The sequence below is a fragment of the Peromyscus californicus genome, unplaced genomic scaffold (assembly GCF_007827085.1).
Source record: "Peromyscus californicus insignis strain IS unplaced genomic scaffold, ASM782708v3 Scaffold_4__1_contigs__length_199733344, whole genome shotgun sequence".
In the NCBI taxonomy this organism is placed as follows: domain Eukaryota; kingdom Metazoa; phylum Chordata; class Mammalia; order Rodentia; family Cricetidae; genus Peromyscus; species Peromyscus californicus.
Genome location: NW_026294562.1, coordinates 54,832,506 through 54,857,436, shown reverse-complemented (window position 1 = coordinate 54,857,436; position 24,931 = coordinate 54,832,506). Strand labels below are relative to the sequence as shown.

Below are 24,931 nucleotides of genomic sequence, written 5' to 3'. Positions count from 1 at the left end.
GGTGCAGTCTCTGTAGGGGGGCAGCTGGTGGGGGCGGGGCTGGAGGGGGTATGTAGATTACAGCAGAGCAGACTGAAGCTGCCTCCTGTGCTCTGGGAATGGTTTTCAGCAACCCTAGATGGGAAAATCGTTCGGCGCAGGCTGTCCATGCTGCTGGGATGGCTCCTTGGCTCTTGCTGTTATCTTGAGTGAGACAATGACCTGGTCTGCACCCAGGATGTCCTGGCCCTGGGTTCTGCCTGTGCAAGGGCTTGAGCAGGACAGCTTAGCTGTTCCTGCATTTATTTATTTATTTTTTAATCCATTGCCAAGATATTACTAGCTAAGACCATGAGCATTCTATTTTTTTTTTTTTGTTTGTTTTTCGAGACAGGGTTTCTCTGCATAGCTTCCTGCATTTATGAACAGACTAGAGACACAGGGTCCCTGAGGAGACTCCCAGGGGGTGAGATTGAGCGTACATACCTGGCGTTGCCATTTGGAGTCTCACAGTTAACCATTTATAGAATGGAATTTCTACTTGGGCATTGTGGTATGTGCCTGTAGTTCCAGCACACAAAAGGTTGAGACAGGAGGATTGCCCTAATTTCTAGACTAACCTGGGCCACATATTGCATTCCAGACCAACCAGGTATACATAGTGATAGCCTTGTCTCAAAACAAAAGTAAATAATAAATAAATAAAAAGATTTCAGTTACTAAACTGGCTTTTTACACAACTCCTTAGGCTACATGTAAAGACCTAGGTGTGTGTAGCGGTGGAGGCTAGAGTAGCCTAAGTCTTTGGGGACAGTCTAGGTGGCTTGCACTTCTGTCAGAGACACTCAGGTAGGTGTCTACAGCTCCCAGTCCGGATCCTGTGTTCATGCTGGACACACCAATTGGGATATGGAATGTGTCCATTGGAATGGTTCTTGGGCACTGTGGTGGCTGAGAGGCAGGACCCCTTCAGGCCCTGATGGGTACACTAGAAGAAGGGGTTCACTTTCGTCTCAGCCCACACTTCCCTGACCTGGGATGGGCCCACTAGGTCCAGCCCCACAGCTCCCTCCCCCACGGAGATGAGCACATAGAGACTGACTCAACCCTTCCTTCCCTCCTTACCACTTCTTCCTGGAAATTGCCCTCATCCTGGGCCCTGACCTGATGGGCCCTGGAGAATACCGCCAGAAGCCCCCCATCCCCCAAGGCTGGCCAGAAGGAAGAGACCAACATGGAGTCCCGCTCCTCTCCACTGGGCTGCAGCCAGCTCTGCACGCCTTGGGAATACAGGGCCCTGAGAGGTAGGTGGGATGACGGAGATGACAGGGATGGTCATCTTGGGGGCATCGAGAGAAGGCACTGGGAAGGGATGATGGAGGTCTCATGAGGTATGTGAGCTCCCTTCCTGGGTCACAGGGCGTCTGGGAGTGGTGAAGGAGCTCTGTTCAGCCCTGGGAAACCTTGAGTCCCAGCTCAGCACAGCCTGCGGTTCCTGTGACCTGAGCCCACCCCAGGCCTTGGCTGGATTCTTTTCCTTGATTGTTTTGTGTTTCCTTCCTCCCCAGGACTCTTGCCAAGCCCTGCCCTCCTCTCCTCCCTTTTCACCCCCTTTTGGAGAACTTGACCATCCAAGGCTGGGGTTCCAGATGAGCAGTCATCCACGGAGTCACCCCCAGATGGTGGCCTCTACTCTGGAGCCCTCCTTGGGAATTGGGTGGTAGGGGGACTTTCCTTTAGGTTTGAGTTTTGGCCTCTAGCCCAGTGCCATGGGGTTTTCCAGAGTGGTGACAGTCCTGTCCTAGCAGGAACAGCTCAGGCACTTCCTCCCAGAAGCCTTTGGGAGTATCCTGGCCCCAAATTACAGGATGAGCAGAGCCTGCCTTCAGGACTTCCTATGCCTAGGACTTCCTAGGTCCCTTGTCATTATCATGAAAAGCTTTCCCCATCTCAGGCTGCTCTCAAACTCTGAAACCTCCCTCCTCTGTCTCTGAGTGGTGGTATCACAGGTGTTTACCAACATACCATCCTAAAGAGACATTTTGTTTGTTTGTTTGTATTTTGAGACAGGGTCTCTCTACATAGCCCTGGCTGTCCTGCAACTCTGTGTAGACCAGGCTCTGGTCTCAAACTCACAGAGATTTGCTTGCCTCTGCCTCCAGAGTGCTGATAAAGGTATGGGCCACCATGCCCGGCCCATAAAGCTATTTTTTCATGTGATCTTTACCTGGGGACCTACTGTACTCGGGAAGACACAGTGGACAAGCTGGGCGAACCTCTGCAACAAATCACCCAAGGTGAAAGAACAGCAATTCTAAAAGCAGCATGGATGTGATGTGCCAAAGTCCTCAAGACAGCATCAAGCTACTGAGGAAAAAACAGATATGGATTTGCTGCCAGGGGTAGAGACACAAAGAAGAGGGTTAGCAAGGCTTTAAGGAAAGGGGGACAGGTGAGTTGGAGTTTGCTAGACAGAGAAAAGGAGGGACATTCCATGAGGACCAGGAGGAAGCCTGGGGAGACTAAGACCAAGAGGACTTGGCACATACAGAGTATGACCGTGAGGTGAGTTACACAACACAGCAAGGCACAGAAGGGGGCAGGAAGAGGGTGCACTGGCTATTTTTTTTTTTTTTTTTTTTTTTTTTTTTTTTGTCAACTTGATGCAACCTAGAATTCCTGTAAGAGGAAATATCAACTCAGGAATTGCTCAGATCAGACTGGTCTGTAACCATGTCTGTCAGAGACTGTTGTGACTCTGTTTGGTGGCACTGTCCCTCAGCAGGTGGGACTGGGTTGTATGGAAAAGCTAGCTGGTTGGATTCCTCTGTGGCTTCTTGAGTTCCTCCCGACTTCCCTCCCTCAGCGATAGACGGTGACCTGGAAGTGTGAGCTGAAATGAACCCTTTCCTCCCTGAGTTGTTAATTTAGCACAGCAGAGAGCAAAGGCGGGGAAGTGATGGGCTCTTTTCTAGAGCACAGGACCCGTCACTTGTTCTGGAGGCTGCTTCCCAACTTTGCAGTCTCCAGTGGGATTGACCCCACACCTCAAACTCTCAAAGTGGGCTTGAGGCTTGTACTTGGCCAGTCTGAGCCATAGCAATGGGTCAGGGGAGGATGGAAATGGTGTTAACAGGAAACACAAGCTTGGGAACTTCCTGGGCCTGTGAGGGTTCCAAACAAGAGTAGAGATGCTGGTGGCCAGCTCTGCTACCCTAAGCGAAGAGCCCGAGAGTAAGAGCAACAGGGGAAAGCAGGGGCACTTCCTGTGTTGGGTACACTTATAATCCCAATACTCAGGAAGTGGAAGCAGGAGGATCTGGAGTTCAAGATCAGCCTGGACTACTTAGAACCTGTCCCACCCTCCCCTTGAGCCAAGAAAATGAATCTATGACATTGCATGTGCTCCTGGTCCCAGCCATACCCAAAGCATTTTCCATTACATTAGCTAACAAATTCCAGTTTTTGCTTGGGGTTTTGGTATGATTTCTGTCACTTGCCACTGAGAAGGAAAGGCTCATTGCTGAGTAACTGAAGGCCATGGAGAGTCATAACAGTTGCTGAGTAAATCATGAAGGACAACAAAGGTCTTACAGAGGTATGCCACTGTGGTAGTTTGAATAAAAATGGTCCCCACAGGCCCCTAGGGAGTGGCACTATGAGGAGGTGTGGCTTTGTTGGAGTGGGTGTAACCTTGTTGGAGGAAGTGTGTCTCAGTCAGTCTCTTCCTGTTGCCTGCAGATCCAGATGTAGAACTCTCAGCTCCTTCTCCAGCCCCACGTCTGCCTGCATGCTGATATACTTTCCACCATGATGATAATGGACTAAACCTCTAAAACTGTAGGCCAACCCCAATTAAATATTTTTCTTTGTAAGAGTTGCTGTGGAGCCAGGCGGTGGTGGCGCACACCTTTAATCCCAGCACTCAGGGGCAGAGGCAGGCAGATCTCTGTGAGTTCGAGGCCAGCCTGGACTATAGAGTGAGTTCCAGGAAAGGCTCCAAAGCTACACCGAGAAACCCTGTCTCAAAAAATGAAACAACAACAAAAAAAGAGTTGCTGTGGCCATGGTGTTTCTTTACAGCAATAAAATCCTAACTAAGACAGACACAATCAGAATAATCATTTTTTTTTTTTAGAGACAGGATCTCACTATGTAGTTCTGGCTGGTTTCAAACTCACTGTGCTGGCTAGTTTTATATCAACTTGGCACATGCTAGCAAGGAGGGGGGACTTCAATTGGAAAAATGCCTCCTCCATAAGATATAGCTGTAGGGCATTTTCTTAATTAGTGATTGATGGGGGAGGGCCCAGCCCATTGTAAGTGGAACTGGGCTGGGTTGGTGGTCCTAGGTTCTATAAGAAAGTAGGCTAGCCAGGCAGTGGTGGTGCACATCTTTAATCCCAGCATTCCAGAGGCAGAGACAGGCTGATCTCTGTGAGTTTGAGGCCACCCTGATCTACAGAGTGAGTTCCAGGACGGCCAGGGCTGTTACACAAAGAAACTCTGTTTCAAAAAGCCAACAACAACAACAACAAAAAAAAAAAAGAAAGAAAGAAAGAAAGAAAGAAAGAAAGAAAAAGAAATAAAAGAGAAAAGGAAGGAAGAAAGGAAGACAGAAAGAAAGAAAGATAGGAAGAAAGGCTGAGCAAGCCAGTAACCAGCACTCCTCCATGGCCTCTGCATCAGCTCCTGCCTCCAGGTTCCTGGCCTGTCTGAGTTCCTGCCCTTGCTTCCTTCGGGGATAAACAGCAACGTTGAAGTGTAAGTCAAATAAACCCTTTCCTCCCTAGCTTGCTTTTTCTTCAACATGTTTCATTGCCAGTGCACTAGAAATCGTACCTAAGAAACTCAGTATGCAGACTGGCTTTGAACTTGTATTAATTCTCCTGCCTCTGCCTCCCAAATTCTGGGATTACAGGTTCCATTCTCATGCCCAATCCAGACTCACACTTCTTTTTTTAATTGAAATTACTTTTCCAACTAGGTATCTTTTCATGTGGCTCAAAACTCACAAGTTTCAAGAGTCAGTTTCTCCTTCACCCTGACCTCCAGGCACCCACTTCTCCCAGAGATGACAGCATTATCAGCTTTCACAAACACTCCCAGAGCTGTTGAGCAAGCAAGGCTCCTCCCATCTGTTTTACACAAATGCTAAATATTTAGACAAGTTGAGCCCCCAAATCCTGCAGGTACTGATGGGAGTCACAGGGAAGGCAGGACCTGCTGTTGGGGGTGATGGGGAAAGCCATCTTCTGTGGGGCCTCTCTGCCTTTCTGTTGGCATCATATTTTGCAGACTGCTTGCTGTGGTTTGGATATGCACTGACCCCTGAGTACACCCACATTGAAGTTTAATTCCAGGAAAGCTTGGTGGTGCAAGTCTGTGACCCCAGCACTGAAGAGGTGTTATATGCCATGCACTCCAGCAGAACTGAGACAATTGTGAACAAGACCCTCCTAGTCCTTGGGGATCAAGAGTGAATAGCATAAGTGACAGGCTATGGAGCACTTCAGGAATTAGGTGGCAGGAAAGTTGTGATTATTTTTGTTGTTAAAGCAGGCATGGGATGGGGCTGGAGAGATGGTTCAGTGGCTGAGAGGATCTGTTGTCTTTCAGAGTACAATTCCCAGCATCCATATTCAGATGGTTCATAACTGCCTGTAACTCTAGCTCCAGGGCAATCTGACACCTCTGGCCTTCTGAGGTACCTGCGTTCACATGCATGTAGCCCCCATACATAAATCAAGAATAATAATTTTGTTGTTGTTTTTGAGATAGGGTTTCTGTGTAATCACCCTAGCTCTCCTGGAATTCGCTTTGTAGACCAGGCTGGCCTTGAACTCACAAAGATCTGCCTGCCACTGTTTCCCAAGTACAGGGATTAAAGGCATATGCCACCATGCTCTGCCTAAGATAAATCTTTTATTTTTTTTTATATTTTTATTTTATTTTATTTATCTATTTATTTTGTTTTTTCGAGACAGGGTTTCTCTGTAGCTTTGGAACCTGTCCTGGACTAGCTCTGTAGACCAGGCTGGACTCGAACTCAGAGATCCACCTGCCTCTGCCTCCTGAGTGCTGGGATTAAAGGCTTTCGCCACCACCACCCGGCTCTTTTATTTTTATAACTTCTTTTTTATTTATTCTTTGTGTCTTTCACATCATGCATCTCAATCCCATTCATTTCCTCATCCCTTCATATCTGCACTCTGCCCTTGCAACCCCCTCCCCATCATAAACCTTAAAAAAAAAAGAAGCAGCCGGGTGGTGGTAGCACAGGCTTTTAATTCCAGCATTAGGGAGGCAGAGTTGGCGGATCTCTGTGAGTTCAAGGCCAGCCTGGTTTACAGAGTGAGTTCCAGGACAGCCAAGGCTACACAGAGAAACCCTGTCTCAAAAAACAAAAACAAACAAACAAACAGAAAAATTAAGGCTGGTGACGTAGCTCATTTGGCAGTGTTTGCCTAGCATGAGCAAGGCTCTGGGTTCGATCTCCAGCACTGAATAAACACCTATGTAATCCCAGCACTCAGGACGTAGGAGGACCAGGAGTTAAGGCCAGCTTCAGCTATATATTGAGTTTGAACAGGATATGGGAGTGACCCCAAGCCCTGTGACACATATCCCTAGAGGCAACTTCTGTTACTAGAAATGTTCTAGGGGGCCTCAGGCACTCATGGGAACAGCAGGCTTCAGGAGAAACCTGCTAGGAGTCAGGAATGATCTTGCTCTCCATCTCTGCTTGTTCTACGAGAGGTCACCTCTGGCCCCTCTGGTAAGTGAGATGTCAGAACAGGCTCAGTGCAAGAAGTGGGCCAGAGGGGAGGCCTTCTTCCCGATACTGCTCCTGCTGGGTGGAAAAGCCCCCTCTGAATAGCACCAGGGCTGGGGACCGCCCTTGCTGTCCTGTCTGTGCTCCTGTTGTGTGCTGGGACACGCCCTGGAGCCCCCGGGCATAATCAGGAGAGTGGAGTGGGCAGTGGAGACAGGGCTGGCCAGGGAAGTGTCCAGGAACCAGGGTCAGTGGGGTCACAAGCAGCAGCTGTTCTTGAGACCTCTGATCCAGGGCAGCTGCAGGCCCTCAGCTGTCAGGCAGGCTCTGGGCTGAGAGGAGCCTGGGGCTGGAGGAGGGTGGGGATGGGAATGTAGAGCTGGCTTTGGCCCAGCCTCCTCTGAAGGCAGCCCGCTCTAGGGCCCCAGACATTTCCAGATCGAGCAGAACAACTCAGGGTATGTGAGAGGTGGCCAGTGGCCTGAACACAGTGGCCTGAGCCCACCTTGGATGTCTGTCCTCTTTGGTGTCTGTCTGTTCTCTTGGACATCTTTGGAGGTTTCCCAGTCAGAACCTTGTATCTGCCCATCCAACACTGATCTTTGCCCTGTGACTTTTAGGTTCAAACGTTGCCCACGGCTTCCAGCTGGATCTATAGCATGACCCCCTTGCCTGCCAGGCTCCCAGGGCTGAATTTAGAATAGTGATCATTATGTCACCGTTCCCAGGCCCAGGTCCCACCAGATCAGCTCCTGGTATGCCAACGTTCCTCTCCTCTCCTGTCCTCCCAGGCACAGGGCTGGGTTGGTTCCCAGGACTCTTAAGCCACTCTACTCGGGTGGCTAAGTGCATCAGTGTATGACACAGATATGAGACAGTCCAGGACTCAGACTCCAGCCCCCTGGAGCCTTATACATTAAAGCAGAACTCATAGGCCCTTAGAAGGTCCTTTCTGCTTTGTGCAGCTGAGGCTGGCCCCAGACTCTTGATCCTTCTTCTGCCAGCTAGGATGATTACGGCTGTATGCTATCCTGCCACCATGCCTGGCTAGTCCAGCGGTTTAGTTGTAAAACTAAAAAAAAAAAAAAAAAAAAAAAAAAAAGTTATCTAATTGGGATATATAACAAATTTCAATTTTTTAAAAAAGAATATTTATTTTATGTGTATGTGCTCGTATATATGGGCATCATGTGCAGTCCCAGCTTGAGATACAAAGCAAGACTTTGTCTCAAGAAAATCCAAAACCAACCAACCAAAAAAGAAATAAAAAGGCTCTGCCTCCTGAGTGCTGGGATTAAAGGCGTGCGCCACCACCGCCTGGCTTGGCTCAGGGCTTAAGAACACTGCTGCTCTTGCAGAGGACCTGAGCTGGTTCCCAGCACCCACATGGCGGCTCCCAGCCATCTGTAACTCCAGATCTGTTCCTTCTTCTGACTTCCACGGTTCCTCATGCCTGTACATACACACATACTTGGGTACATACACATAAAATAAATGTTCTTTAAAAACTCCATGGGGCTGGAGAGACGGCTTAGTGTTTAAGAGCACTGGCTGCTCTTCCAGAGGACGTGGGTTCAATTCCCAGCACCTCACATGGCAGCTCATGGCATGTCTGCTACTCCTGTTCCAGGGGATCAGACACCCTCACACAGACATATATGCAAGCACATCAAATAAAAATAAACCATTAAAAAATAGATAAAAGTTAAAAATTCCAAAAGCTGAAGTTTATTACATATCCTAAAAAACAATTTTTCCAAGTGTTAAAACACATTCTTTGTCTGGTAGACGTAGTTCTGGGCTGGAGGGAGGAGCTGTGTAAGTGCCGGGCCATCACGTGGTTCTGCCAGGCCCAGGGCCCAAGTGAGGAGTTAGCTCGGGGAAGTGGCAGAGCCAAGGAACCTGAGGTCAAGGGGAGGAAACCTACACTCTGGGTGACTCCAGAAAGCAGGATGGAATGGAAGGACCTGAGGGCCAGCGTCCTGGCGTTGGCCCAGCCCTCCTGCCCCTGGGTGTCCCTAGCTTTGCTCCTGGCACTCGACTGAGTTCCCACGAATGGGAGCTATGAGGGGCTTTTGTTCCCCTCAGCGACTCTGTCCTACCCTCCCAGAGAAGGGGCTTGACTCCTAACGGGCAGCCACGCCTGAAAGGAGAGGGTGGCAGTTTCCCTCAGGGAGTGAAGAAAATGCTCTGGATAGGAGGAGGTAGGACTGCTTCTTCAGAGCCATCTATGTGCCCCACCCCCCCAGCTCCTGTCAAGGGTCCACTGGAGACCAGACCTGGGGGAGATGCCACCAAAAGAAGTTGGAAGGCAGATGGGGCCCTGCCAGCCTGTGCCCTCCATCACCGGTACTTCAGTTCCGAGATCACGTGCCCACGTGCAGGCGCACAGGCGAGCTCTATGGACGACAGATGCTGCAGGAGACTGGCACTGCAGTTGAAGTCGAGGACCAGGAAAATGAGTTGGCAGTCACTTGGCACCAACTTCCTGACAAGAGTCAAAAAGAACCTTCTGGTGGCAGAGGCACGTCTGCCAGACCTGTCTGCTCTGAGTTCATAACCTCCTTTTCGTTTGGGTCTTAAATGTCCTCCCCATCATCTCCAGCCTCATTTGACAGGTATCCAAGCAACAGCCCTACGCTTCCACTCACACCTATGACAGGGAGCCCTGGATTTCTCTTCCCACTGCCTTTGGGCCTCTCCGCTTGAACTCACAATCTCCCATTGCCAAGTGTCTGCCTCTGCCTAAGGCTCCAAATCTTCCTGAGTCTGGAAAGACAGGGGCTCTGTCCATTGTGGGGCTACAGCTCCCCAGAGGAGTCTCATGGACCCCCATGACGAGGGCTAAGGGGGGGGGGCAGCAGGATGTAGCTAGAGCTTGTTTATCGTGGCCTGGCGGTTTAATCTTCCCAGGCCGTTTCTAAGGCAAGGGCGGGCCGGGCTGAGAGCTGATGTTTGGCTTGGTTAAAACACAAAAGCTCTTGTGCCACACATGCCACTTCCAAGGCTGACAAATCACATCGGCAATGTGGACCATTAAATGTTTCCTACGGTCAGGTGGGTGGCGCACATCTTTAATCTCAGCACTGGGAGGCAAAGGCAGCTGGATCTCTGAGTTTGAAGCCAGCCTGGTCTACAGAATGAGTTCCAGGATAGCCAGGGCTACACAGAGAAACCCTGTCTCAAAACAACAAAAAACAAACACAAAAAAGTCTCCTGCCAGAGGACAAGGGTCACCGGCTCCCCAAGTTGGGGATTGTTTCTAAATCTTTCCTCACAGGCACTTTTTTTGGAACTTACTATGTAGCCCTGGCTGTCCTGGAACTCGCTCTGTAGCCCAGGCTGGCCTCAAACTCAGAGAGATCCACCTGCCTCTGCCTCCCGAGTGCTGGGATTAAAACCAGCCTCCCAAGCACTTTGACAAAAGGAGAAAGGAAGCAGTTCTCATGGTAGGCGACCTGTTCCCGATGCCTCCTCCTCCAGAGGTGAGGAGCACAGGCTGGCTCTGTGAGGGCCCCTATTTCCGTCAGTCAAAGCTGCTACTCCTCACACTTCCCAGGGCCTGGCAGCGTGTGGCTTCCTCGTCTTTGGCACACAAGGCAGGACAGCCTGCTTATGGGGGGCAGAGACTGGTGCCAGATTGAACTCTCTGCAGTCTTTCCTCAGATGCCAGGACATACCGGCATGGGGATGTCCTGGCCCCCCACCTTATCTGAGAGCTCTGGGCTACAGGCAAGTGCGAGCTCCTGCTGGACCTGAGTGACAACTGACCGGAGACTACAGCACGGAAGGGCTCGTCAAGGCTGCCTCCTCTAGATGGAGAGGTGGGGCTGAGACACAGCATGCGTGTGAGACGCGGTGTGTGAGAGGAAGCACAGGGGGAGCCAGGCAGGCTGCCAGCTGCTTGCTCTGCAGCCCAGTTTCTTCCTCAGCAACTCTAGTCTGGGGACTTTGGGAGGATGCAGGGTAGGGCTGGGAGAGTTCCAAGGGGCTGGACGGGGCCCAGTGTGACCAAAGCTCTGCCTTCTCTGGACATAGGTCAAATAGACAACATTCCTAGAACACTACTCAGGGGAAAAAAAAAAAAAAAGGAAAGGGGAAGATAGATTAAAATCAGTTTTACTAAAAATTTATATTTATTTCTCTGAACGCTGTGTTCGACTCATACAGAAAACCATGAAGTTTTCCTGCCTTTCTGGGCAGGCTGTCTCCAGAAATGGTTCACTTCTCGACACCCTATGTCCCTTGTGAGGTAAGGAGAGGCGAGAGGCATGACTCAGATCAAGGCCCAACTGCACAGGGCCCCAGGCCCGCAGTCCTGTTCCGCTCCTTGCCAGACAGGGACAGATCCCTGTCAGGTGCTTCAACAGTCTGGTCATCAGAGGGTCGGTCATACCTGGGCTCCTGGTGTCGGTGAGGCCACATGACTGAGGCTCAAGACTCAGATTCTGACCACCTGCACGGCCACACTCAGGCCCGGCCTGCCCTTACTGTCCATGGCCCCGGGCTGTCTCCTGAGGTAGAGGCGGCCGAAGGTGCCACCCACCTGTCCTTTGGTGAGTCGCCCAGGATTTATACAGACACAGCCAAGGATGTCCTGGAAAGAAAGGGCACTGGGTGTGACCTCGTCAGAATCTCACACTGAGTTTTAGAAAGCAGAAGCAAAGGCAACCACCCAGGCAGATATGTTCACTTGTAACTAGAGAATCTCCAGGGCAGATAAAGAATGCAGTAGCCTGCCGGGACAAGGAGCTCCTATCCTTCGGGACAAAACAGATCCCAATGGTTTCTGGTTTTTCTGCATGAGAAAATACTTAGGGGTTGAGTGGGTGTCACACACTGCACTCAGCACTCAGGAGGCTGAGGCAGGACGAGTGAGAGCTCAGGACATCCTGGGCTGTAGAGACCCGGCCTCAAATGCTCCCTCCCTTGAAAAGCAGAAAACCCACTGCTTAAGACTGGACTGGACCCAGCTTAAAAAAAAACTGGTGTGGTGGACTCCCTGGGAGGGACTCAAGCCTGAGGTGGCTGAGCATGCAGATCAGATCAAGAGCTTCTTTGAGGTACTGCTGGCTGAGCCCACAGGGAGGTCAGATTAGAATTCAGGGGAAGGCAGGCAGACAGGCAACATGTTCTCATATCACCTTGACATGGCCTGAAGTCCTCACTCTTCGACACATAGGCTCTACGCAGGTGGGCACACACTGCTTGCTCATGCTTCATTCCACCCATGGACGTCCCCTGCCCAACAACCAATCCTTGTGCTGGCCCCAAGCAGACACTGTCTCATTCAGTAGACCCAGGGAGAGAGAGTGCCAGGTAATCTGGAAGGAAAAGTCAGGTTCTGATGTCTCTGGCAAAAAGCCAGTTCAAACTTACCTTCACGAAGTACCGCAGCTCTGACGGCACGATGAAGACGTCAGGGGTGAAGAGCAGCTGAGCATAGGTATAGAAGTTCTCGTAGTCTATGGCCATGTCCTCGTGGGGCGGGTAGAGTGGGTAGTAGCTGCAGAGATGAAAGAAGTTCTAGTAGCAGCCAATTCAGGAACCCGGGGAGGCTCCCACTGCCCGTTTGAGGGGACAGAACCCAGTTTTGTCGCCACAGGGTGAAATTCCCTAGTGGCTGTGAAGCAGGTCTGATCCGGTGACTCAGGGGGTTGGCCAGTACGCTCACCTTCTCTGCGTCAGGATATGCTTGAGGATTCGGCTGAATCGGTCTGAAGTCCCAGAAGAGCTAGAAAGGAAGCAGAACCGGGTTTCTCCGTCAGTCCTCTTTAGGGAGGACCTGAGGACTCGAGCCGGCTAGAGAGAGGCTAAACCGCAGGGAGACAACGTCCTTTCCCAGGCCGGGCAGCAGGGCACGAGGCCTAGAGGGAAGAAGAGTCCTAGGAATCAGGATTTGGGAGGCCTCAGCACTGAAGCCGGCACCATCTTGCACGAGAGGACACGTCCTCTGCACCATGAAGCCACACACAGCCGGGTAACCCTACGTATCACACCCCAGCCAAAGCATACACCCAACTGAACTCCCCGGTGGTCCCTTTCCCAGCAAGGAAGGTCTGACGGAAGAACCAACTGCCTAGCCTAGACGCCAGGTCCGGCAGCGTCCGGCTCTCTGAGGGCCCCACGTTTGCCGTCTGATAAATCCCTGGTGAATCTGCAGAGAAGGACACTCGAGCACTCGGGTCACAAAATGCGAAGGTAAAGCGAAAGGGACGAGGGCCAAAAATGTGAATTTCGCTGCCGGGCGTTTCATGCAGACACAACAGACTGGGCTCTTTGGGGTCTCAGACACGGCAGACTAGTGACAGCAACTAATACGTCGGTCTGACTGCTGCCGTTAGCAGACAAGGGAAGTCCCAAGTTTCTGTATAGTGTGGCTCTCATGACCCCTTCTCAAGACTTGTCAGGTAGCATGATGTGGTGGGGGGCAGTGTCTTGGCGATGGCAGGGCCAGGATGCAAGGAGTCAGCTGTCTGCTGTTGACGTGGAATGTGTCTTACCTACAGATCTCCTCAGCCCCGATGTGGAACAGCAGGTCCGTGGATGTCAAGCCAAACATCACTCCATTTATGGAGAGGCTGCAGGGCTCGGACACAAACTGCACCCGCTGAAATGAGAAGGCGCTGACTTGAACATTTGCATACAACAGCTAGAGAGTTCCTCCCCAGAGAAGCCGGAGTCGGGAAGGGACAGAGACCACTGAGAAGGAGTAACCCACGTGCAGCAGTCTATGACCTGCTGGGAATCAGAAGTCAGGCTCCCAAGGGACTCTCTGCCCTCACCCACGGGGCTGTCTTCAGCCCACCCGCTGCTCACTGGCCAGAGGGGGCAATGGTACCTTTTTGTCCTCCCGAGGCAGCTCAGAGAAGGTAAACGGTGGCTGTGGGTATACCGGTTCATGATGCACGTCCCTCAGAGATGGGACAAAGACAAGGTGGGAGCCGGAGCTGCTTTGTGAAAACACAAGCATAGGAGGGACAAGAGGTGAGTGAGCAGAACGGCCACAGGCTCGGGGTGTAAGCACGCCCTCCATCAGCAGTCCTCCAGGGAGACTTGGATGGCATTCCACTCCACCAGACAGTCTCCCAGGACCCTGCGAGGGAAAGGCTGTCACTTTCACATGTCCAGCTGGATCTGATGCACACAGCTCAGGACACACAGTCCCTTGTTTTGTGTGGCATCCCACTACAGAGGGGAACTCTTGTCTGGTGGGAAAAGGGAGGAAACAGATCTAGATCTGGGCATGAAAGGCACGCACAGGCAACCTAGGCCTTGGGAGGCCAGAGAGGGTTGTTACGAGTTTGAGGCTAGCCTGAACTACACAGTGAGGCTTATTTAAGGGAAGTCTCAGGACTTAAACTTAGGTTTTACTCCACTCTACAGGGCATAGGTAGCTTGCGGACAATAAAGTTCTCTGGACACATGGCTTGGGTGAAACAAGTGAAGCCAGGGAGGAGTGAGGCCAACTGGTCAGACCCCGAGGTCGCCCCTCACACTTTGAAGATCAAACCAAACCTTTCAGGCAGCAAAGGCACGGCCAGGTCTACTGGACACCGAGGACAGAGACTGTTGGAGAGATATCCACCTCCCCACTCACATCAGGAAATACTCCAGAGGAGCAGCAGAGGCAGCTGCTCCTTTGACGGGGACAGGAGAGTCTCTAGGGTTACAACATGGAGTGGAGAAGAAAGCTGTGGCCCCCAGGGCCAACCGTTTTGGAAACCACACAAAAGAGAAAAGGGAAAACCTCTTCTTTGGTTCCCTTGTCTATCCTTGGCAGAGGGGCCCACTGTAAACCAAAGAGGCCAAACTGCTGCTGTGAGGGCATGCCTGGAACCAGCCGAAGCTCTCACTTGCAGCCCTTTCCTTCTCATGCTGAAACCGTGGAACAGGTGTAGATTCCCAAGCAGGAGTTACAGGTGGCTGTAAGCAGCTTGGTGTGGGTGCTGGGAACCAAACACCAGCCCTCTATAAGAGCAGCTATACTTCTTTTTCTCTTCTTTTTTTTTACACCTGGCTGGCCTCGAACTCAGAGATCTGCCTGCCTCCGCCTCCTGAGTGCTGGGATTAAAGGCCTGAGCCACCACTACCCAGCTAAAGCAGTAACTCTTAACTGCTGAGCCATGTCTCCATTCCTACATAGGGACTTTGGACATGTCATCAGATACTGAGGACTGGTCTGCTGTAATAGATCACCATAATCTTGGGAAAGGTACTTCGCGTATTATTCACAATCAAGTTCACTGCCATTGTCCAAGTGAGTGCTAGAGTCTGGTGAAGAAGCCAGGGAGTGAACTGAAAGGAACACCCTATGCTCCAGGTCTCCAGGAATGAAAGTCTTGAAGGTCCAAAGGACTGAGGTGAAGCTGTTAGTCCTCATGGGACTAGGCTGCTGTTCAGGACCGGCTTCAGGGGAGCAATGGTTAAGGAGGAAACAGCCTCCGCTCAATGGCTTGGAGCTGGCTATAGGGGGAGGGGCGGGGAGAAATTCCAACTATGCGCAGTGCTGCACAACTTCATGCATCATAGGGTGGGAGGGTCTCACTGCTGACATCTCTCAGTTCTGCTGAGAGTGTGGTGCTCTGCATTTCTGACCTAGCACCATTTATATGCAGATCTGGCAGGGTGGGGCTGTGCCCCTGCTTTGCAGCTCACACTAGCCACAGATGAAAGTGCCTGGTGGTGCTGGGTACTGGCTCCCTGGGTAACAATGCTTGGTCTATTCTTTGTTTGTGTCACTCCTATCAATAGCACACGGGATGAGGAACCAAAATCAGAACCCAACCTCATGTCGGAAGCACCAGCCAGTGCTGGGTGCCGCCCCAGTGCCTGCCCCTGCTTTGGAGGCTAGGGGTTTATCTCCGAGGACCTCAGCACTCCCCTGGTTTGGGGAACTCAGCTGGGGCCCTAACAGACCTGGGGAGAGGGAAGGTATCTGTAACCCCCCACTTGAGAAGGGAGGGGAAGGAAGCAGTGGAGGGCTCAAGTCTCCTGGCTCCAGGCCTGATGCCAGCACAAGGTTGTATTACAACTAATCAACCTGGGATCTGTTCTCAGGACGGAAGGCGGAAGGAAGACCTTTAAAAACCACCGTTGTTACAGGTTTGTTTTAAATCTCAGCTCAGGAAGGTTTGTTTATTGTGGGTTCAGCAACACGCAGTAGATCCCAGGAGACTGCCCACCACAGCCTTCTCTTTCTGACCTGCCCAACAAAAGACAGGAGCGCGGGGTCGGCTTCCTGATGTCTCTGTGTCTAGCTCTGAACTCTTCCTGGAACCATAAGGCCCTCACACACGGTCCCAGCTATGCTGAGGATTCAGGACCCACCCTCACTGGAGTCTCCTCCATCCATCGCTCTAGCCCCTGGCAGCCATCCACCACGATGGGGAAGCACTGACTCTGGGAAGGAAGTTGGGCTTACCCCAAAACATTCCCTTCACGCAACAAGAGGCTTGGGGCCTCTCAGAATTTCATTGCCAATCAAATGCTTCCCCAAACCACCCTGGGAATATTCCCATGGAGTAACAGTTTATACAAGGGGAAGTGAGAAAAGGAAGTAAAGAGAAAGAATGGAGGAGGACGAGTGTGTGTGGAGTTTGTTTATCTGACTTACAGAGATGCCTGTGTACCCACTGAGGCTGAAGGTCAAGGGTTCTATCTCATCTCTAAGTCCAAAAGGACAGAAAGGACAGGAACACAAGTGGCCTAACCAGCTTCGATTTCCTACCGGCATGTCCTGGAAGAATCTAGAAAGCTGCAGGTCTGCCCGGCATCTGGAACACTGACCTTCTTGTTCCCTCGATAACTGTTCTCAGGCACTGCTTGAAAACGTCTTCAAATGGGCTTGTCAGCTGACAGTTCTGCAAGAGAGGAAAGGAGCTGACTCAGAAGAGTGCCTCGGCTTGAGGGACGACCCGAGGGGCTTGGAGTGGACAGGGACGGAGTGGACAGAAACGTGACAATGAGGACGATGAGAGCCAGGCACGGGGGCTTTGGAATCCCAGCACTCAGGAGGGTGAAGCAGCCCTGCTGTGAGCTGCAGGCCAGCTAGGATACAGACTGAATTCTAAGCCAGCCCAGTTCCAGTGTAAGACCCCGTCACAAACAAAAAAGGGGGGGTGGGGTGGGCTGTCCACGTGCAAGGAGCTGAATCTAGATCAGGTTAGAATTAGTCCTCTGGCAGGCTAGGCAGTGGTGGCGCACGCCTTTAATCCCAGCACTCAGGAGGCAGAGGTAGGCGGATCTCTGTGAGTTTGAGGCCAGCCTGGGCTACAGAGTGAGATCCAGGACAGACAGGACTACACAGAGAAACCCTGTCTTGAAAAAACAAACAAACAAACAAACAAAGTCCCCTCGCCACATAACAATCCTCTTGCATGCACACTGAAAGTCTAGGATGAAGACAGCCTTGAAATCCTGTTGATGGAGGTGAACCACCTGCCAACAAGGGACAGGAGACCCAGGCCCTCGACCAAGATCCTCGGAAGAACCGTGGTTCATGTATTAGAGGGACTCATGACATGATGCCAATTTGGGACAGTGGCCACATAAAGGATTTCATAGTATCTGCCTCTTCAGTGAAGTAGCTACTCTATCAGTCTCATAGGCAACTTTGAGACCAGCCAGCCAGACCCACGGCCGAAGCCCATCTGCTTGTGTTACTGTTTTTGTGCCTGAGCAGTGAGTTGGGGTAGACAAAGGAACCACCTATTTCCAGTTCCCTCCCTGGCTTCCAGATGATTTTGTGTACTAGTGGAACGGAGCCTTCAGATTCAAGGTGTTTACTAGACACGGCCAGTGACGTTTTCCTCGTTAGCCACAGGGTTGATGTAAGCCTGCTGCAGATACAGATAAACTCCAAAGGAGGAGACTAAGAGAGAGTGTCTAGGTGAGTGCAGGCACCCAGTCCCTCCCCTCCCCTCCCCTCCCTTCCCCAGGTACTCACCTCCACCTGCTCGTGTTTAGCATCCAGGAAGGGTCCAAACTGCAAATGAGCGGAGGTGGGGAAACAGAAGCCCCCAAAGAACAAATCAGAATCTTCCGTGTCTGCTAAGGCTTTTAGACAAATTGTCTAAAAGCAGTTCCCTGCCCGAGTCCACTTGTTCCTCCCAGGTTGCCTGGAGGGCCTGGGGAGGTAGCAGATGGGCTCTGGAGCATCTGAGTCCTGTTCCCTCAGGGGACTTCCCAGGGCCCTATAACCCTTGTGGCTGCCCCAAATGACACTGGGCTCTTTTCTGTTTTTTACACCTAGTAAGAACAACAAACCACCATGTTACCAGTAGTATGTTGGCCATAAAAAGAGATTAGTTTAGGATTGGGGTACCAAGACAGAGCAAGAATGCTGTAAAACCAGGAAAGAAAGACAATACTGCTGGCCTCAGGGCTTAGTGATGGCTGTGGAGTATGTGTACACCTCCAGAGGTGCAGATCGAGAATTAAAAAATCCTGGCACTTGGGAGGCAGAGGCAGGCAGAACTCTGTGAGTTTGAGGCCAGCTTGGTCTACATAGTGAGTTCTAGGCCAGCCTCGTCTACACAGTGAGACCTTGTCTCACAAAATCAAAAATAAGGAAAGAATTAAAAACAAAACAAAATCTTCGTAAAAGGAGACAGATTGATGTTTCCTAAAAACTCAGAATAGCATTAAAACCCCTTGCTATGTCTCGAAAAACAAAACAAAACAAAACAAAAAAAACAAAACAAAACAAAACAAAAAAAAAACCCCTTGCTAAGGCAGATTTCATTCCCAACCCACAACCTCCCTGCACACTACTATCCCGGGGACCTACCAGGATGCAGACATCTGGCCGGTCATGGTTGATGATGGTGATCAGATCAAGCAAGGGGTCGTATGTGATGCTGTCAGAGGTGGTATAAGGCCCACAGGCAACTAAAACCATAGTTTGCTCACAATCTGAGACAGAAGGCATTGCAAGGTCATGAGGAGGAAGAGGAGAGCTGATATTGGGTAGAGGGAGAATGAAGGGCCATTGAAAGAAAATGCCACAGGATTTGTCACACCAAGTCCCATGAGTGCAAGACTGGGGATTCCAGTCGAGGACCTCATCCCTCCCCCAAGAACATCGAACCAAGTATAGAACACAGGCAGCAAGGAGCTGGAGCCATGGAGTGCACCTGGGCAACGTGAGCAGAAAGACAGGAAAGAATTCATCCAAGTGACATGTGCTCACACTGCAGAAGTTAGGGGCCATCTAGGGGTCGGTGTGGTGGGAGAATGTGGGGAAATCGAGGCCTGGAAGGGCAGGCTCTGTTGGAAGCCTGGACACTAGACGACCCTGCGGGTTCTTGTGCTACCTGGACACTGAAGCTGCTAGGTTTGTGGCCCACCCTAACCTTGGGTTTCTAGCCCCTGTCCAGACAGAACTATCTGAATTTGGGTGTTTAAAGTCAGTCTGAGCTAGTTTGTGAGGCTTACACAACAAGCCTCCAAAATTCCCCAAATTTTCTAATATGTAGCATTACTTTCCTATCGGTTCTGTAAGAAATTATTTCAGGGATTGGAGAGATGGCTCAGCAGTTAAGAGTGCTTACTGCTGTTCCTGGGGACCCAAGTTTGGTTCACAGCACCCACATCAGGCAGCTCACAACTGTCTATAACTGTTGCCCCGGGGACCCAACATCCTCTTCTGGCCTCCATAGTTACCTGTACCCACAAGTGAACATAGCTATACACAACACACATAAAAATCAAACAAACAGAAACAAATTTTAAAACAATAAATAAAATAAAAAATTATTTTGTAGTACCAAACTTGGTAGCTAATGCAATTTACTATCTTACATCTTTGGACACTGTAAGTCCAGAAGTCAAGTTGTCAGCATGGCTGGGAACCATCCGGAGGCTGTCTGTGCGCTATCTTTAAAGTCAGCGGCCTAAAGTTTCTATTCCGTGACCATGTTCATAGGGACCCATGTGATTGCACTCAGCCCACATGTATAATCCCATTCAAGACTCATTATGTAGACCAGGCTTGACTTGAACTTACAAAGATCTGCCTGCCTCTGCCTCCTAAGTACTAAGGCTAACAGTACACACTACCACACCACCCAGACCATATAAAGTAACATATTCACAGCCCTGTGGGATCATGGAAGCGATATTCAGTCTACTACAGGACTGAGACCAAGAAGAATCTACCTTTGTCCCCCACACAGATAGTTTCTGAGACTGTGTACAATGTCATGAGCTGATTCTAGGTCATGTCCAAGAATGACTTTGCATGCCATCACTGTGTGGGGTACTGGCAGTATGCCAGCGCTGGCATTGACTGAAAATCTTTACTGGTGTTTGTTCTACTTCACTTACAAAAATACTTAGAAATACCCACCCCCTTTCTTTAAAAAAGACTTATTTGCTCTATTTATATATATGCCTGCATGACAGAAGAGGGCATCAGACAGAACAGGGAATCAGATGGCTGTGAGCCACCACATGGGTGCTGGGAATTGAACTCAGGACCCCTGGAAGAGCAGCCAGTGCTCTTAACCACTAAGCCATCTCTCCAGTACATGTCCTCTTTTTCATTTGTGACAGCAGGGGATCAAGCTCAGAGCCTCACACACGCTATACAAGTTTTATCTACCCAGCAAGACCTCCAGCCCAGCTTATGGGTATTTTGAAACAAAGTTTGCTAACTTAAAAACAAAAACAAAATACACATATAATTTTTATTATCTTGCTTTTTCCCCATACAGGGCACTTGTTCAATTCTTCCCGTCCCGCCCCCCCCCCCCCCCCCCCCCCCAAGGACAAGGTAGCCCTGTGTAGCCCTGGCTGTCCTGAAACTCACTCTGTAGACCAGGCTGTCTACAGAGATCTGCCTGCCTCCGCCTCCTGAATGCTGGGACTAAAGGCGTGCATCACCATTGCCCAGTTCTTCTTCTTTTTCAAAAAGACAGTGTCTTACTAGGTAGCCTTGGCCGGCCTGGAACTCCCTACGTAGACCAGGCTAGACCTGAATGCAGACAGAGATCCACCTGCTTCTGCCTCTCAGGTGCTGGGATTAAAGGCGTGCACCAGCACAGCACACCTAGCCAGAAACTATTTTTTACAGTTACACCCTTATCGTGGAATGACTATAGAACTGCACAAACTTGCAAAGAGAGCACAGAATTCTGTCTTTCCCCAGAGCCCTCTAACATTAACATTTCCTACAACACAGCACATTTGCTGGAATTATCAGTATGTTAACCGCTGACTAAACTAGGTTTTTCCAACAGCGTCCCTTTCTCCTCCATGATTCCCTTTGGGACACCCAGTGGAGTTATAATGTGTATATCATTTCCCTTTTCAAGTACCCTTCACATGCCTGTTAAGCAGTAGCCCGGATTACAGGTGTTTACTTTGTTATCACCAGAGCCCAGACAACGCCACTATCAGTGCTTAAGCGGTTCAGACCCACTAGTGACTCGTAAAGAGGAAGTAAGCCCACTGATCAGCTGTGTCTGCACTGCTCGGCATGTCGCTCCCACACAGCTTTGCTGTTTCCTTGAGCCTGGGCAACTACAGTCTGGGACTTTGTCTATCACCCCCATTGTTGGCAAGAAAAAATTTGAACCAAAACTTACCACCATCCTCTTCGGTGGGCTGATAGAACGGAAGTGGTACCCCCTGAAACAGAAAGAACGCTCAGCTGAGGTCTGTTCCCGCCGTTGCTTGGGTGACGGATGGCTCTGAGTGTTTGCAGGTGTGCAGTGGGAGGACCGTGCGAAGCGATGAGAGGGGACTTGTCTCTGCCTTGCTCTTGGCGTTACAGGTAGAGCCCCGGTTCTGCCATTTGTCTAAATAGCTCACCGTGACTTAGCAGACCAGGCAATGGGAAAACCCTTGGCTCTCTCAAGCAAAGTGGGTGCCTAAACCATTGGCATGCTGGGCGAGGATGGAAGGGAAGGGAGCCCACCTACTTCTCCTGGCATTCTGTGGAAATTCATCTCAAGAGGACCACAGTGGACAGCAGAGATAAGTAAGCTACAGCTTGAGGCCAAATTTGACTACAGACATTTTTTTTCCTGGTTTTTCGAGACAAGGTTTCTCTGTGTAGTTTTGGTGCCTGTCCTGGATCTCGCTCTGTAGACCAGGGTGGCCTTGAACTCATAGAGATCCGCCCGCCTCTGCCTCCCGAGTGTTGGGATTAAAGGTGTGTGCCACCACTGCCCGGCTGCAGCCATTTTTTTTAAAATGAAGTTTTCATTTGTTTATGAGTGGCCTATGGCTGCACTGGCACTATAATGATACAGACACGTTTAAATATTTGCTGCTTGGCTCTCTGGAGGAAACAGTTTGCTAATTTACAGCTTGGAGGTGGGTTCCAACCCTAGAAACAAAAACTACTAACAAACATGCAGAGTCTGAGAAAGACCAGTCCCTTGTCCCAGAACTGCACACACTGAGCTGGAGCAAACATGAGGTGGTGGAGAGGCCCATCTGTACCTCGTAGAGCCTCGTGGCAGCAAGTCTCCTACCAGTGGTGTTGAATCCTTCCATAATTACAACCTGAAAGACAAGACACACAAGACTGCTGACCAGGAGAGAGAAACGAGAGGGCCGAGATAAACCACTTTTGGTAATTATAAACTTAGGGCATTTCCCAGAAAACAAATGAAGGGGGGCTGTATCAGTCACAATTACGCTCTTCAGAGATGACCTAATTCTCACAACAGTCGCATGAGGTAAGAATTTTTATTTCGCTTTGTGGATGAAGACACCCTGGCTTTGAAGGCCAAGTACCTCACCCACAGCCACACACCTCATGCAGTGGAGCTGGGATCTGAACCTGGGCAGTTGGACCCAGGAGAGGAAAAACAGTCTGTAAAACAGTGGACCTATACAACCCAATCTCATGGCAACAGAGACGGAAACCAAGAAATAGCTGCCCACTGCACGCTCTCAGGTCTGCATCTCAGGAGGCTCCACAGTCTCACCTGTCCAGGAAAGAGAGAATATTCCTTGAGGTCGGATAAATCCACCGGAATCTGAGTGCCCGAGGAGTGTTCCCGGTCTCCCTCGAGAATCACTGACTTGCTGTTCAGCTTGCCATTGCTGTCACAGCCAATCTGGCCCAGCAGGATGACAGGCTCCTACCAAAGGAAGAGTGCAACACAATGGTGGGACAGTGAAACCCAAAGAGCATATGTCCCGGGAGGTGCTCGCAGCATCACCACTGAAAGCGGAACGACCCTTCAAGGGTGTCTAGTCCACCTCCTGCCTCCCAGGTGTGCTCTGAGAGGCTGCCTGAGTGTGAGCATTCGCAACCAGGGGGAAGCCCCCCAAGCCCCGCAGCCCACAAGCACTTCTAGAAAACCAGAGCTATTAATAGATCACATTCACTGAGTCTACCACACACCGTTCTCAGATGACATGTATTAACGCATCCAGCCCTCACATCACCATGAGATAGCTATGGCTACACCCAGCAACAAGAGGCAGAGCCACATGATAATTTCATTAAGGTCAAACAACAGTGAAGCCTGGACCCAAAGGTCGGAAGTTGGCTCCAGGGCCAAATCCTCAGCCATGCTGTAGTTCCTCTTGGTACCTGCACGCTCCTGCCTCCCCACGGGGTTTTGCTACATAACACAGTCTATCCTTGAACTCTCAATCTTCCTGCCTTGGGCTCCCAAGTGCCCAGATACCATGTGGGACATCACATTACCACTTCCACAGGAAGTCCTTCCTAGACGGAACTGACATCTCTCCTAGTGGCTTCCTGTGTAAGCTCCCACTCTTGGGAGCAAACTGAGAATATCTAATCTTTCCCTCATGTGCAGCCCTGCCCCCACACTTCCTCTCAATTTCTCCAAAACTTACTACAGGACAAAGTTTTCTTTTCTTTTCTTTTCTTTTCTTTTCTTTTCTTTTCCCCCCATGAGACAGGGTTTCTCTGTGTAACAGTCCTGGCTGTCCTGGCACTAGCTTTGTAGACCAGGCTGGCCTCGAACTCACAGAGATCCGACTGCCTCTGCCTCCGAGTGCTGGGATTAAAGGCGTGCACTGCCACCGCCCGGCTAAGGACAAAGTTTTACGCATGGTCACTTCCCCTGGAAGCAAACAGGACAAAGGTACATTCCGTCAAGGGTTATACAGGACACATCTTCTCTTAGATTGGATGCTCCAGAGAGTACCCACACCAGAATTAAAGCATGATGGAACTCTAGATGCCAGAGGCAGCCACTGATCTGCATCAGTGCTCAAGCCAGAGGAATCGCTCAGGCAATGAGAGAATTCCCAGCCCACAGTTCTCACCTTGCAAACCCAGACACTTCTACCTGCAGAAGGTCCCCAGAGGCAATCTCCTCCACCACGGAGAAAACAAGGTTTCAACCTGTTTGTGTATAGGACCCAGTCCACGAGGGAGGAAAAGTCTGGCAACATAGCCAGGGAGCACTTCTTTTTTTTAAGAGGGACCCATTTTGTCAGCGCTAACCAAGACTGAGAGTGAACCAGCAGACCTGGTGAGTGGAAGAAGGCTTCTTCACTGACTCCAGAGAGTAGTAATAATTTAAGCTGGGCGTGGTGGCACACACCTTTAATCCCCCTTTAATCCCAGCATGGGCGGGGGGGGGGGGGGGGGGGGGGGGGGGGGGGGGGGGGACGACACGACACGACACGACACGGGACAGCTTTCTCAGTTCAAAGCCAGCATGGTCTACATCAGGAATTGAGAGTAGAAGTAATTAGTGAGAACTCTTCAAGTGGCTCTTACTTGTGCTGGTTCTAGAAGAGGAGTAAAAGCCTCAATCTTGTAATGCTCCTTCAGTTCGCTGCCAAGCTCTTCTATCTTACAGGTCAGAACTGCAATCAGAGGTGACAGGGTGCTGTCGGTGAGACAGAACACATCGTCCAGCATCACAGCCGTTCCACAGGATCTAGGAACATGGACATCTGTGCAGTCTGACCTCAGGCCTCAATCCATCTTCTGACACGATTACTAAACTGGTTTTCCACTGGGCTCATGGCACAGTCCCAGAGCACCATCAAGAGACCCACCCTAGCCGGGCGGTGGTGACGCACACCTTTAATCCCAGCACTTGGGAGGCAGAGGCAGGCGGATCTCTGTGAGTTCGAGGCCAACCTGGGCTACAGAGTAAATTCCAGGAAAGGCGCAAAGCTACACAGAGAAACCGTCTTGAAAAACCAAAAAAAAAAGGAAAAAAA

The 24,931-nt window shown here is 50.6% G+C and overlaps 1 protein-coding gene across 4 annotated transcripts in view; it reads right to left on the bottom strand.

The window, feature by feature from the left end:
* Positions 1-5,970: 5,970 nt before the first annotated feature.
* Positions 5,971-24,931, bottom strand: part of Pola2 (DNA polymerase alpha 2, accessory subunit) — a 31,906-nt gene continuing 12,945 nt past the window's right edge. The window contains exons 7-19 of one of the 4 annotated variants that reach the window (XM_052712371.1): positions 24,480-24,568; positions 22,699-22,854; positions 22,208-22,270; positions 21,346-21,388; positions 18,546-18,670; positions 17,703-17,741; positions 16,544-16,617; positions 13,596-13,704; positions 13,258-13,364; positions 12,429-12,488; positions 12,134-12,260; positions 11,151-11,351; positions 5,971-7,826 (exon numbers count right to left, since the gene is read on the bottom strand). In XM_052712371.1, the coding sequence (XP_052568331.1) occupies positions 11,196-11,351; positions 12,134-12,260; positions 12,429-12,488; positions 13,258-13,364; positions 13,596-13,704; positions 16,544-16,617; positions 17,703-17,741; positions 18,546-18,670; positions 21,346-21,388; positions 22,208-22,270; positions 22,699-22,854; positions 24,480-24,568 (1,148 nt within the window). In that variant the 3' untranslated portion in view covers positions 5,971-7,826; positions 11,151-11,195. Of the gene's footprint in view, positions 7,827-8,459; positions 9,243-10,867; positions 11,352-11,898; positions 12,261-12,428; positions 12,489-13,257; positions 13,365-13,595; positions 13,705-16,543; positions 16,618-17,702; positions 17,742-18,545; positions 18,671-21,345; positions 21,389-22,207; positions 22,271-22,698; positions 22,855-24,479; positions 24,569-24,931 lie in introns of those variants that run through there. The other 3 variants (XM_052712369.1, XM_052712368.1, XR_008212850.1) reach the window with 3 other exon arrangements.